Here is a 15,741-nt window from a genome sequence, read left to right on the forward strand (position 1 = left end):
TTGAGCTACCCCCCGATAGTCGGGCAGTAGGGAGCAAATGGATTTTCAAGAGAAAAACCGACATGCATGGAAATGTGCAAACCTATAAGGCACGGCTAGTCGCGAAAGGTTTTGCTCAAACTCAAGGTGTTGACTATGATGAAACCTTCTCGCCTGTTGCTATGACTAAGTCAATAAGGATATTACTTGCCATAGCCGCGTACTATGACTACGAGATATGGCAAATGGATGTTAAAACAGCTTTTCTTAATGGACATCTTTCTGAAGATGTTTATATGGTTCAGCCTGAAGGCTTTGTCGATCCTAAATATCCTAATAGGGTTTGCAAATTGAATAAGTCCATTTATGGACTTAAGCAAGCATCTCGAAGCTGGAATCTTCACTTTGATGAGAAAATCAAAGAGTTTGGTTTTGTCAAAAATGAAGATGAGCCTTGTGTCTACAGAAAGGCCAGTGGGAGCACTATATCATTCCTCATCTTGTATGTGGATGATATACTGATCATTGGAAACAACATTCCTATGCTTAAGGAAGTTAAGCACTGGTTGGAATCTTGTTTTGCAATGAAAGATCTTGGAGAAGCCGCATATATTCTGGGAATAAAGATATATAGAGATAGATCTAAGCGGCTTCTAGGGCTAAGTCAAAGTACATACATAATCAAAGTCATGACACGCTTCTCAATGGACAACTCCAAGATAAGAGCTGTTCCATTGCTATAGGAACCGTTTTAGCAAATCGCAATCTCCGACAACGGACATTGAGACAAAGCACACGCAAGCAATTCCATATGCTTCAGCGATTGGCTCTATCATGTACGCTATGTTATGCACTAGACCTAACGTATCGTAAGCGTGTTTGGAGGAGTGGAAGAGGAGCTCACTGTAAGGTGTTACACTGACGCTGACTTCCAGAATGACCGAAGATGTTTCTCGCTCATAATCTGCTTGGATGAATAAATTCATAGCCAACCTCGATCCGGATCCAAATATAGGAAATTGATCGGTGTGATATTTGATTACACGGGTGCTATTGCTCAAGCCAAAGAGCCCAATTTTCATCACATGGCCAGGCACATTTTTAGTTCCACTATATACGAGAAATACTGGAACAAGATGATAATAGGCAAAGTAGACACAGATCAAAACCTAACAGACCCGTTCACTAAGCCGATGACTCAGGACAAGCATGACCAACACAGAGATGCTATCGGTCTTAGATTAGCTAGTAATTTGTTTTGATTTAGTATTTGGATGTATGAACATTTAAGCAGTTATACTTTTGAGTTCACTTTTGATTTAATGGTTAAATGCAAACGATGAATATTATAACTGTGTTCATTTTAATACGTTTAATCTATGAATATTGTATTCTAAATTATCCGTAGTCGGTCAGACTCGTGGGAGCGACTCTGAATTAAGACTATACTGACTTTGGACTCAAAGGGTTGACTTCCAAACTCACAGACCTCATTATGAATGACGTTGGATGTAACTCGCATCAAATCATCTTCATGGATCTTAGTCATAAGATGCATTTGATATTGGTATGCTCATTTAGTATCCTTAGACCTGAGGTACATATTAGAACTCTCGTTTACTAAAGGTATTATTTGATCAGTGTCAACCGTTGTCGCGTAACTGCCAGTCATAAAGGCATTGGTTGGGAGTATTCTGAAGTTTAGTGGGAGTTGTATGTAATCAAGATGGGATTCTATACTCTTACATGTTATGTAACAGTTAGACATCTTGGCGCCTTCGTTGATTCAAACTGGTAAAGTGTGAGGACTCACCCAAACTTACTGTGTGTTTGATTGGACCACTTTGACTCGAGAACGAAAACGATAATGATTGAACGCCATATGAGATTGATCTGTTCCATGTCTCATTGTTCAATTGGTGTCTTATATGGAAAGGATAGATGACAACGATTACTATATTTTCATTATCTTGCAATAGTGTATTCCAAGATCTTTTGGTTAATGAATTTAAAATGTCATAACCTGTTGGGGGCAACCATGTGTAGCTAGAGCACCGCTGGTTGTCAGCGTTGATCAACTTAACCAAAGACCGTCCAAGTGGGAGACTGTTGGAATTATGGACCAACTCGGTTAAGTCAGCGCGGCCGACCGGGTTGTGACCCGTGAGAGTTACACCATGGGTAACGAGCATAAAATCCGCTTAATTAGTTAACCGGTATTAACGAATGGCTAACTTATTATTATTTATACTAAATATAATAATATCTTAAAGTTTATTTATTAGATAAATAAACTGGTTCAGGCTTTAAACAAGAGTTGAAACGAGTTGGACTTTAGGCCCGATTAATATTTAGCAAATATAATTATAAGATTGTTATATAATCTTAATATATATTAACCTAAATATTAATAATCCAAGAAAACTTCGAGCATACTCCAACTTAATTGGAGGCCCCCAAAAAGTCAGTACATATCTCATGACCTGCTAAAAAAACAATAGACATATTATTATTGTTTTACGGCTCAAACTCAGCCGCAAAAAGGAACCAAAACCGGCCACCGCCTACGTGCCCGCCACCAGTCGTCATCATCCCGCTCAGCCACTGCTGTTTTGAAAACCACCGCTGCAACCGGGTTATTTCGTATCGTCACCTAGCTTCGCTCGTTAACTCTCGGTGTCTCAACCGGTTATTCATTAACAGAGGTAAAATTAAATATTGTCGGTATTTACTTTGGTTGTTTCGTTTCGTACTCGTATTGTATGTAACCGGATCCTGTACGGTTACGTTAAATGGTGATTACTTGCTTTTTATTCCGCTGCGTATTCATTATTAATATGATTAATAATTATGAAACCTATTTATTAAAACCGGGTTTAAAAGTTAAAGCGTTGACTGATCACCACTGGAACCCAACATATCGTTGTAGAAATCGTTAGTCGGGCGGTGGGGTGGAGACTAACGATTAATCAAAATTAATCGGATTGCATTTTAATGTATAATTTTCAGTTTTATACACACGCGCACACACATTTTATATGTAATTTTCATTTTTATGTATACACACACACATTTTGCCGGAAATTGGTTGAAATCTTTCTGGACATCGTTTATGGGCGGAATCTCGCTGATTTTGGCCAAAACCTCTTCAGAAAAAACCAACTAAGTCCGATTAATTTTGATTTTGACCGGATTTGACCATTGATCGATTAATTGGCCGATTAGCCCAAAATTAATCGTTGTGTGAAAACTAGCAATTAGTCAGGGATAAAGTGGTGTCTAGTTGGGATTTTTATAAGGGAAAATTCCCAAAATAGCCCATTTATAGAATGTGGTTTCAAGTTTGTCCTCTTAAATTTAAGTTTTCAATTTTGTCCTTTTGGTATCTGGTCGCCGGCGACATGATAGCGATAACCGACGATGTGTTAACATAACATAGGGTTGACAATGCGTTATGTTGCTAACATAGGGTAGCAGTGATGCGTTAATGTTTAAAGCAGGGGTTCCACGATGCGTTAGTTGATAACGCATCGCTGCTATCCTATGTTAGCAACATAAATGCATCGTCAACCCTATGTTATGTCAACAAGTCGCCGACGATGCGTTTATGTTGCTAACATAACATAGGGTTGACGATGCGTTTATGTTGCTAACATGGGGTAGCAGTGATGCGTTATCAACTAATGCATCGTGGAACCCCTACTTTAAACATTAACGTATCGCTGCTACCCTATATTAGCAACATACGCATTGTCAACCCTATGTTATGTTAACACATCGTCGGTGTTCGCTAACATGTCGTCGGTGACGAGATACCAAAGGGACAAAGTTGGAAACTTGAATTTGGATGGACAAACTTGGAACCACATTCTATAAATGGACTATTTTGAGAATTTTCCATTTTTATAACACTACCAATGCAACAATAACATTGACACCCACGTGTTGAGGATGTCTAGACTCTAGGAAGTGAAAATTGATGCATGTAGGAGAACCAAAAGATTGTTATTGGTTTGAAAATGATTATAGGGGGTTTAAAGATTCGCATGCCTATACCGTTGTTTAATTATGGATTTGGATATGCGAATCATTGTTTAGAATTTAGACTTAGTAGGATTATTAAAGACCGGCGTAAGACTTTTAACTTTAGCAAGTAAAAAGATTAAAATGACTCTCCTGTGAGGGGCACGTTAATTTTGGAAAGAAACATTAGCTATGAATGGCGTTAAAAGCGTAGAGTTGATTGAAACAAGAATGGAACTAATTAATCGACTTACAAAGCCAAAATAAAACTTTTTGACTAAATGAGTTATTTTAACAAACCACGGGTATTAAAAATATAGTTTACTTTTTCTTTAATCGCATTCTTTATAATTTGTATGGTTCACCTCTATTAGCTCGAAGCAGAGTCGTAACGGAAAGGTTATTTGTAATCCAAGTCTTATACATGATTTTAAATTGTGTTACAAATTATCGGTACCCAAATACATCAGGCATACCCCGCGCGAGTGTGTTCAATTACCCATTGTAATTTCTATTTACATTTCTTATTATTCTATCTTTTTTTATTTTTATTACCCAAATAAATTAGAAACATAAAAAAACACTAAAAGTCAGTGGAATTATACACTTCTTCATTAGTTAAGGATAAAAATATATATATATTTAAAACATATATTAATTTTGGGTTAGACCGAGTAATACTTATTATTATTATTCAGATATCATATTATTATTCAGTTTTTCAGGTTTGTGATTATAGTATCACAATTGTAATATCATTTTATTAAAATCTAGTATTCATATCATTAGTATATATGCAACCTATAGATACGGTTTAAAATATTCCATAGTGAATTATATTTCATGCAATGGATCGTGTTTGTGGCTTGTGCGCATCTTTGGTTATTATATAAAGGGAAAGCTATTTCTTTGCATCTCCTACCCTAAATTACACTCCAATATTAGTGTCCAAAATAAAAATGATGATGGTACGTTAATTAATCTCTTTCCATTGTCACATGTTTCCTATGTATACAATCATACATGCATAGTGAATTAGTGATCACTGTTCTATAAGTGTCTGATTATTAAAAGAAATAGATTTTACAATGCCAAAAAAATAAAACAAACTTCCTGTCAATCCAAAGAATTCAAACAATGAAAGATTAAATGTAAACATAATACTTAATCGAAGAACTCGAGTTCTTCGATCAAGTGATGATCAATTAGTAGAAAGCTGAAAAGATGACACCATCTCCATTAGATCCATCTCTTTCTTCACACTTGACGAAGAACCAGAACCACCACTTTGTTCGGCTTCAAACGCCGACTCACTGCTAGAGTTAGACAATGTAGTCCCTCCTTCCAAGAGATAAGATATGAAAACATCATAAGGGAGTCGGGTTTTGGATGAATCTTGTTGGTTAAGATACATATTTGAGTTTTCATCATGAAGAGTTGATGAAGATGAACCAAACCCATATTGCAAATTGCCACTAGACCCTATGGGGCTCATGTAGAAATACGAATCTTTGATGTGGACCGACTCGTTGGAGATTGATGAAGATGAAGCTAGCCCATGTTGTGAATTGCCACTAAAAGATAAGGGTTTCATTTCTAAAGAGGATTCTGAACCTTTGATGTGGAGTGACTCATTGGACATTGATCTGTATGATGCAAACTCAAAGTGTGATTTGCCATTAAAACCTATGGGATTGATGTCTAAAGAGGATTTCGGATATTCGATTTGGATTGAGGAATCATTGAAGGAAGTGTTCGAAACTTGTTGAATGTTGTTGTCTCCAAAGAAGCTTTGCATGAAAGTTAGCTCGTCGTCACACGATTGGGTGATGATGTCGAATTTCATAGAAGGCTCGTTGGAGATGGTGGTGGAGCTGCCCGGAGTTGTATTTAGGTTGGTGGTGGCGTTGATGGTAGTGGTGGAAGCAGCAACCTTATGGCCACTAGGATTTGTAGTAACTTTGCTTCTGATGTAATCCTGTAAAATAGAACACCGTGACTTCTTGTTTTTGGCATCGTTATTCTTGCTCTTACGACGTGATTGCCTTCTTTTTGTTGCATTCCAATGGTTCTTGACCGCGTTCTCTGTCCTCCCGGGTATTCGTTTCGCAATTTCAGCCCACTTGTTACCAATCTTTTGATGAGTTTCTACCAACATTCTCTCTTCATCTTCATCCCAAGTATCTTTCTGAAAACACAAGAAAACTACAATTATATGTACCTTAATAAAAACAAAACAATTATGAAATGAACATAAAATTCATAATCTAGACATCATTTGCGACCGTCGATGATGTTGAGTAGGTGATACTCAGTTTTAGTGAGTCTTGAGCAAATACCATTTGTCATATAATTAACTTAAAAGCAAACATTAGCAATGGGATAACATACAAAGCTAGAGTGTAATCCTTCAAATAAATCTATAATACTATATATGTTTCACAAAGTTGATTAAAATAAAACCTTACAAGAGTATTTTCCGAACATAACGACTAACAAGGTACATTTCTTAGAAGTACCCCCTTCAAGATTTAAAACAATAACTTATCACTTAACAAAAAGAGATTAGGGATTAAAAGAAGAAACAAATTGATGGGATGAAATTATAAGAAGTTCATGTATAAAATTAGGGTTTGTTAGGAAAAAAAGTATAAGACATTAGGGTTTTTTAGATAACCTAGTGAGTCATAATCCCACAAAATCTACACCAAATCCATTGTTGGTGGATCATATAATATTGTCATGTCAGAACTTAGGGTTTTGACAATGTTTTAATTTTAGAAACTTGTTGACTTGAACTCCAATAAACAAAAACAAATTAGATAAAATGAGAACCTTGATATCAGGGCGCAAATGATTATGCCATCGCTCACGACACTGTTTTCCAGCCCTACCGATCATTTGCTCAGCGATCTGTGCCCATTTCCGAACTCCATGTTGTTTCACGAGCCGAAGAAGTTTCCTACATAACACAAGAATTAAGAAATTTATTCATTATTCATGCATGGATCAAGATTCAACATTTTTACAAAAATAAAGAATGGAAACCAATAAAAAAAGTGTGTTTATTTAACCTATCTTCTTCATCTGTCCATTGCCCCTTGATCAAATTCTTACGACATCCGCCTTTGGATGTACTTTTCGCACCCGATTTGACCATCACTTCATTGTTAACTTGTATGTTTTGATAGTTCTTTAGAAAACCACCATGACAAGCAATGTCCATGGGGTCAGATTCATCATACACACAACCGATCTGTTCATTCGAGTACGAAGAAAATCCATATACACCATTTGAAGGGATAAATGATCCTGAATTCTTCATCAAATTATGATGACTTTGACCTTGCAAGAACCTTCCAATAGCTGTTAATGGAGGAGCAACAGGAGGTTGCTTTTGCTTTTCTAATTTCACATAATTATGAAAACCACCACCTTCCATAGGCTTAGACTTATGCAAATTATAAGCAATTTGTTTCTCTCTATTTAAGTATTTTTTTTCTTGTTCTCTCTAAGAAACTCCATTAATATACTGGCATGAAGTATATGTATCCACTCAATGAAATGTGAGTCGTGGGATTAATCTTAATCTAACCAATGAGAATTGTTTCTGAGTATAACTCCTAAACTTCCTCTCTTGGACAAAATGCACCAATGACAATTTAATTCCTGATAATTAATCACTTTTACTTTCTCATTTATTACTAGTAATTATTAAGGAGGAGGGTATTGTGGAGAACATTAAGCCTTGATTGAATTTTTTATAAGTTTTTTGGTTTACTGAATTACAAATTGCAATGCTATATCAAGCATAATGCGCCCTAATTTCCTTGGTTTCTACATTTGCATTTAAAAACTAAATTATTCAAGAGTTGACCTTGACTTGACTTGACTTTGACTCGTTACCCCAGCATCAAAATTGAATAACTAACTATAACTAAAATATAACCAAAAAAAATCGATTTAGAAACCGATGGTTCGGTTTTGATTATTTTAGCTGATTTTTAAGGTTTGATTCGGGGCCGTCCCAGAGACCTCAAGGGCGTTCGTGAATTTTGTACAAGTTATAAAATTTGGTCCTAAAAATTAAACATAATAAATTAGTTTATTAACTTAATTGGTTTTAAAAACTAGTCATTAATAGTGGTAAATCGACAATTTGTGGGTGGACGCCTAGACGAGACTTGGTCCCGCTAGCTCGTAGCAAGCTATAAGAACCGGCTCTAACCAATGTATCAAATGACATTTTATGTCACTTCTTCTTTTGTATACATGTATATTTTGTAAAAACTTTGGATCACTTGAGATTGTAAGCCTTACACAGTAGTCTACCTTACACATGGTCCGAGCCTGCCTTGGTTTAATTATTGTTGTGTGTGATAATAATTGAATTAACCAAATCGAAAAGTCACTAAAACCAACTTTAATAGTTTTTTGATTTTTTTATAAATAGCATGTTATATGTTGAAAAAGTTGTGTTATTATCTTTTTTTTTTGTTTACTCTCATTTACAAATTTAACTAAGTGCTTATATTCTATTTGACCTAGTTTATAACTTAAATTAGTTTAAATCTACGTGCGTCACTAAGCATGTGGTTAATCGATGGTTAACCTAATTAAGAGTACCAGATCTTATAGTAACCTAATTAACCGAACAAATAAAATTTCATAATAGTTAAAGTAACCGAACCATTTATAATGCAAATTAAGCAAACACTTAGCTAGGGTAGTGGGGGCACAACCGAAATAAACAAATTACCTAAGCTTCCGACCATTCATATGGTGGCAACTCAAAACAATCATGAAGACATGAACTACCTTAAACTACAATCTAAGGGGTGACGTAGCTACTTTCAATGTACCCTAAAGAATTTATTAAATTGGAAATGGTGAAAACATAATGGAAATAATGGTTGTGTTTGTTTGATGTGATCGGATAGTTGAACCAGAAATGAAAATGAAAGGGGTGACGGCTGTGTTTCCGCTTCACCTGGGAGACCCAATGGCATTGTATACCTACCCCCCCCCCCCCTAAAAAAAACTTATGAAAGTATTAAAAACAAAACATCGATGATAAGTTCGTTTTATTGTGATATATGCTACATTGAGTTCTTAATTAGTGACAAGGTTTCTAAAGCAAAAATCCTGGTTAGAGTGTATCATGTGATCAATGATTCGCTTTGTACGTTGTAGACTTGGTTGATCAATAACCACATTCCAATTTCTATGTTAAGAAAATAAAAATTCAGTTAATGATTTGTTGTTTTATTAATTGCCATTATAATTAATTCATTAAATTTGGAGTTAATAATAATATGCAATGCCTCTAGACATTATCTTAAATTAGCAAACAAAGAAAAAATATACCTTTAAAAGGGATGTCGAATTTGCTCTCCATTAATAACTGATTATGTTTGTATTGAAAGAAAAATCAAATTAGATTGTTTTGTTGTCAATATACGATGATAGTAAAAAAAACAAAAAAAATCATTGGTTGAATGATGTTATCTTTTTTTTTTAATGTTTGTTATTATCAGGTAGAGTATAGGTGGTGGTAATTAAAATACAATTACTACTTAGGGTAGGGTATGTTTGGAAAGGAGCTTATAAAAACTTTTAAAAGCTTCAAGCTTTAAACTTTTAAGAAAAAAATCATATTTAACAAAAAAGCTTTGTTTGGTTGAAGTAGTTTAAAGCTTTTAGATTGGTAGAAAAAGATCCATATTTGAACGTTACTAGTATAACTAGCTACAAGCTTTTACATTTGAATTTACAAGTTTGATACTTGAACTTCTATTAACTTTTGTTAATTTATATAATAATTACACATTCAACCCTTATTCAAAACTAACTACCCTCACGACTTTTTTAGGAGCCATAATTTTTTCACATGTTAATAATTTTTTAAACAAATTACATCATAAAAATGACCATTTTATTCTATTTAATTTGAATATAATATTGTTATACTTCTTTAACTTTAAAAAATGAACATATTACGTGATTATCGGTTAGGATCGATAACAAGTCGAGTCAGGTGAGCTCGAGTCATGTGTAAGACCAAATTAGGATTCGAGTCAGATGAACTTGAGTCATGTGTAAGACCAAATTAGGGCCAGAACGAGTCAATACAAAAAGGGTTAAATTAGTTCGGTTCGTGTCGATACGCTTTTGAGTCGAAAGGGGTCAGGTCAGAACATGTTTCAGCTTAGAACAGTGCCTTTTCAGAAAGTGATTCATATCAAAATAGGTTGGTTTAAAAATAATCTATTTGAAATTACTGTATATTTCAGCTTTGTTTCTTGATTTTCGCCATCAGTTACACGCTTATTGCATTTCCATGAATTACACGTCTACATTCAGGTTATGTATGCACTGTCATCAGGAGAATCATTTGTCGACACTGATTATGCGGTTGATGTTAGGTTGTGCGCCCATTCCGCCGCACCACGTGGGCACCCAGCTAGTTTTATTAAAAGCTTCTACTACTCTGTCAAACACCTAAATATATTTAAAAATCTACAGCTAACTTACCAGCTTCCAGCTTACAGCTAACAGCCATAAGCTAGTTTTGCCAAACATCCCAAATATATTCAAAATCATGTTGTCCAGTGACAAACAAGGTAATAAATAATTAACCATGTAAGAGGGGATGGAGTTGACGCGAGAACTCACGGGGAAAACCCGGCCATGGTCAGGAATACCGCCCCAGGTTTGTCCCATGTATTTTTTTCGCACAAATCCGGTGATTACTCCAAGCTTTCATTGTATATATTCACATATTTCTACTCTCTCAACTCTCTACTCTTCAAATTCATTAAAAGTTTCACATTAAAATATACTTTCACACAATTGATCCTTTTTACCTTTGTCAGTTGCATACGATTCATCAAATTTCAAGGAAGAAAATATTAAAACGAGTAGGCATTTGAATTTTCAGCTAAGGTGAACACTTTCACGTTTGACGAAAATCAAGACACCAATTAAATAATTAGTTCTGCTTTTTATTAATAAATTGTGAATTGTTTTAACTTATTGTAATTTTTTTTATCATAAAACAAGTGAAAGTGAAAATTGACTAGTAATGTATTAGTTAAAAGCTAGCCACATGCATTATAAGATTTTAATCGACTAAACTAAACCATGTAAATCAGGTATACTTTGGAGTTCCATCATGTAAATCAGGTATACTTTGGAGGAATTGTAACTTTTTAATCAGGTCATAATTCACAAGGTTACTTTCTCATTCGACTTGTTCAACTTGTTTTTATTTTTAAAGAACGACATTTATATACGTTTGTTTTGTTTTCCTTTTCTTCTGTTACATGCTTAGTATATATCGATTATAGTTTTTTTATAAACAAAATTAATTACAATTGTTGGCCCTTACAAAATCACACTTTATAGCGAAAACAAAATAAAATCAAACTAAAACTTGAAAGGACCTGATCAAAACATCATCATCACCACCACCACCGTCACCTCCACTGCCACCGTCCATCATATTCGTTGTTCCTTAACCGGCCATCACGCAATCTTTAACCACAAATTAACCCCCACCCATAAACATTGACTTTTTTTTTCTTTTCATCCTTATTATCAGTTACGCGATCCACTAACCTAAAACCAATGTTGCAGTGGATATAAAAAGGTCACGAAGTGGCTTTTTCAGGCGAATCGAATGGGAAACAAGTGTCGTCAGGCCCGTTGGCCCAGAGAAAATTTGCATAAGTTGCTGCGTAAAATGGGTTAACAGGGGCGACAGCAATGGCTTCTAAAAGAGTTTGCTCAGCAGCCCATAAATCTTTTCTCACTTCCCATAAGAAGTTTGCATACTTGCTTAGTGCTTCTGCGTCCTTCGGCTCTACCTTAGACGCCCTTTTGAAGTAGTCTTCCGCTCTATCCACATAAAATTTAACAACTTTTATTGCATATAATTTCCCAACTTTATACAAAAAACTAAACTTACCTATCTTTGCTTACATACTTCAATAAATATAAACTTATAAATAATTTATAAAAATTATGTAATATCTATTAAGTCAGATTATCTAGATAAATATGTGATGCTAAAAAACCAAGCAAAAATATCATGTATCAGGAACCAGAGGGTTATGCACACATCATATTTTCTTTATTTAAATATTATTTGTGAATAGATATAAAGGTAGGATGCTTTTTGTATGTGCATGAAGAGAGATACATCATACATCTAGATGATTTCTTTTAATGCAAGAAACCATACCACACAATTTCTTCTTATGATCTTATCCCTTCCTTGAATATGACAACCATTTGGCTCTTCACTTTATTGAAAAAGAAAGCTTGAAAAAAGATGCCTAGTGTGCCTTGGTGTCACGTTTCGCAAGGAAAAGATATTTTATTATCAAATAACACAATGTGAATGGGTCCATCTTAACTCAATCTACTTGCATATCAGATAAAAATTGGAGTTTTACATAATTTGGTATATATATGATTTAAAGATGGGACTAGTGATAATCTAAATCCTTTTTTAGAATGGCAAAGATGTCCCAGATACCCGGGATCATCCTTCTGTTCTAAATATAGAACGTTGTGACCTGGCCCACCCACCTGGTAACCCACAACTGGAAAAAAAAACCCGACTTAACCCGGAACAAATTGTTTCAAGCGAGACTCGAACCCACGACCTCCTATTAAAAAAAAGTCAAGGGACTACCACAGAACTGACTGGTCTTTGGTAATCTAAATCATATTAAGGATTAAGTAAAAGACTGATTAAGACTGTGTTTGGGATTGCTTATTTTCATCAACTTATAACTTATTAACTTTTTGAATATGAATAAGGTGTTAGGGATTGCTTTTGATGTGAGTGGAAAAATTTAATAAGTTACACTTTTGAACTTATTAACTTATTGAAAAGTTATAAGGAGTTTTAATAAGGAATCCCAAACACCCCCTAAGAATAAAAAAGTTGTACCTGTCATAATCTTGTGCAATGATGTACAGGAACTGAGCATAATTGGCCAGAAGAAGAGAGCTTTCAGGTTCTTCTGATAGACTCGTTTGGTATAGAAGCTCTGTTCTGAAATGGCTTTCTGAAGCATTGTCTTCTTCAATAACCATTCCGGTCACCGGAGAAACAAACATTTGCATGGTTTTATGATCTAAAACTCCATTTCTTAACACATCCTGCATATTGACAGCTTCTTCCTCAATAGATTGCCATAAACCCGATTCATCTTCTTGACCCGAAACCGATGGGTTTATTGTATTTGTTGATGATGACGATGAAGCTTCGTCTGGAATAACTTTTCGGTGATGTGCGACCGTCCCATCAAAACTCTCCTCACCGTCCGTGCCACTAGCTACGGGTCTGGTATTACCACCACCACCGTTGATGCCACTAATTGATGTGTGCTTCCCACTTGAGGATACTGGGAAAGTTTTAATCGACGAAGAGTCAATTTTGGTAGGCTTATGGTCTTGAATAGATGTAATGGACTCTACTGTGGCGCTGTTTGACGCTAGCGCCACACTGCACGCGATGTTGTTAGACATCGCGTGCACGCTGTAATTGGCTAAAAGAATCATGACGTATACCATTAATATTGGAGTGTGTGAAAACACTTGTTGAAATAACCATACAAAAGATGCATTCATCTCTTTCTGTACCCGCACCAAAACCTCCTGTAAATCTTCATAAAACAGAATCTCTCTCATTTGGAGTGTGTAACTTTGAAGTTCACGGATTATAAACACCATTGAAGAGAAAGCTTTCTTAACCGAACAATAAGCAGATTCCCCTGCTTCTCTGAAACCTTCCTGCCATTGCTTCTTCTTCTGTATCATTCGTAACGAAAACGGAAGATCTACACTGTTCGCCTTCCGCTCTATACTCGCTGGAATCATGTCCCCAGTCCACTCCGGCGGATTCATTTTCGAATTCACAAACGGATCTGAGTTTTGTGAGTTCTGCGGTTCTGATTCCGCTACGATATCATCTTCATCGGATAGATTAAACGTAAGCGCCAGTTCCTAATATTAGAAAATTATATTTTAATTCCTATCATACAGTACACTTACAACATTAAATTCAAATAAAATCTTCTAATACCTGAATCTCTCTACAGAATTTTTCGTCAGAAAACTGTGCATCTAAGCTCGCTCTAATGACAGTTTTAGCAATTTTCCGATCGGTTAACTCAATCACACGAGATTGGCTCAACTTCCTTCCGAATATCGCCGGCCGATGCACATACCGGAAAACGACCGCAACGTTCGCTAACCGTCGGCGTCTGGCTGACGGTGAAGATATCGCGGAAGCTAGGGTTTGAGGCGACGAACACGACGGCCAGTAATTCGACGATTGAGTCCAGTTCAAACAACCACTCGCCACTCTTACTCCCATTTCCTATACACCTAAACAAATTATAAACACGTAAACGAACTAATCCAGCTCAAACACGAACAAAACCTAACAGATTTTGGATCAATTGATTCATTCAACCAGCAGCTAATCAATAATCTGATCAAATATCAATAAAATTGAACATAAATAATTAAATCGTCGTTAATAATAACGAGCTAAATAACGCATATATATACACACATTTTAGGGCATTAAAATCGGATCACATAACATACGGGAATATGAAAGTAATAAGCGAAAAGAAATAATTAGATAAGTGATTGAAATATGCAGACCTGTAAACCCGGCCGTGACTGAGTGTTTTCCGGTGAGGATTCCGGCGAGAGGTTACCGGAGTATGAAGTGTGTGTCCAGTTGTTTAAGAAGAGAAATAGAAATAAAGGTTTGAAAAGGTCTTCTGTTACATGAAAATATCTTGGATGTATGTATATACACATTCTGTGTGTGTGTATTCTGTGTATTATCTCTGTGGGACCGTATACGGTGAAGGAGATATTTGAAAGTTTCACTTTTAGTCCTCGTAAAATGCTATTCAGTGTTTTGGTGCTAAATGTTCAGGTTAATGTAACTTTTTTATATTATTCATAATTTTTTTAAAACAACGACTTTCTTGTTGTAATAAAGTCTTGCTTTGGTCAGATTATGTGGTTTTAATCACGCCTACGTTGGCTTCAGAGTTTGGCTTGGCGTTCTCCCAGGAAACTATACCACTAGGGGTGCAAACGAACCGAGCCCGAGCTCGGCCCGTTTACAATTTATAAATTATTTTTTAAATAATATAATAATTTTTATATTTCTTTCTATTATAATTTCCGTATAAAATAATATATATTATTTACTTATTTTTATTTATTTTTTATAACATTACATATATGAATTAATAGTTATTAAATATTATATAAATGACCGGCTAAGTGAAGCTCGGGCCCAGACTCATTTATTAAACGAGCTTACTTTTAGTCTCGGGCTCGAGCTCGATTAAACTCAGATCAGTCAAGCTTTTTAACTATCCGATCTTGAGTAGCTCGCGAGCAGCTCGGCTCGTTTGCACTCCTATATACCACCGGCTGCTCGTTTTATAATTACGTTAGGAACTTTCTTTACAGTATTTTAAAATTTGTTAGAATCTAAAATTACTAAACATGAAATTGTAATAATCATGTATGATCATTTGCTACTTCAGTTTTGTTTCTTGAGTGATTATAGAACAGAAACATAATTTCAAACCGCAAACAATTAATATCATTAATAACTAGGTTTAATTGCAAACACAATCATCACCAAACAAACAAACTTTTCATAACTAGCTAATGATTCGAGTGCCA

At 35.3% G+C, this 15,741-nt stretch overlaps 1 protein-coding gene across 1 annotated transcript; it reads right to left on the bottom strand.

Moving 5' to 3' along the window:
- Positions 1-11,337: 11,337 nt before the first annotated feature.
- LOC143554896 (uncharacterized) lies at positions 11,338-14,882 on the bottom strand. The gene is made up of 3 exons (XM_077044557.1): positions 14,102-14,882; positions 12,965-14,022; positions 11,338-11,901 (listed from the first exon to the last, which is right to left on the bottom strand). The coding sequence occupies exons 1-3, from the start codon at positions 14,393-14,395 to the stop codon at positions 11,655-11,657; spliced, it is 1,599 nt and encodes a 532-aa protein (XP_076900672.1). The 5' UTR covers positions 14,396-14,882; the 3' UTR covers positions 11,338-11,654.
- Positions 14,883-15,741: the final 859 nt, after the last annotated feature.

The sequence above is a fragment of the Bidens hawaiensis genome, unplaced genomic scaffold (assembly GCF_021521415.1).
Source record: "Bidens hawaiensis isolate Kalapana, Puna unplaced genomic scaffold, B.hawaiensis_p1.1 tig00017861_1, whole genome shotgun sequence".
Taxonomy (NCBI): domain Eukaryota; kingdom Viridiplantae; phylum Streptophyta; class Magnoliopsida; order Asterales; family Asteraceae; genus Bidens; species Bidens hawaiensis.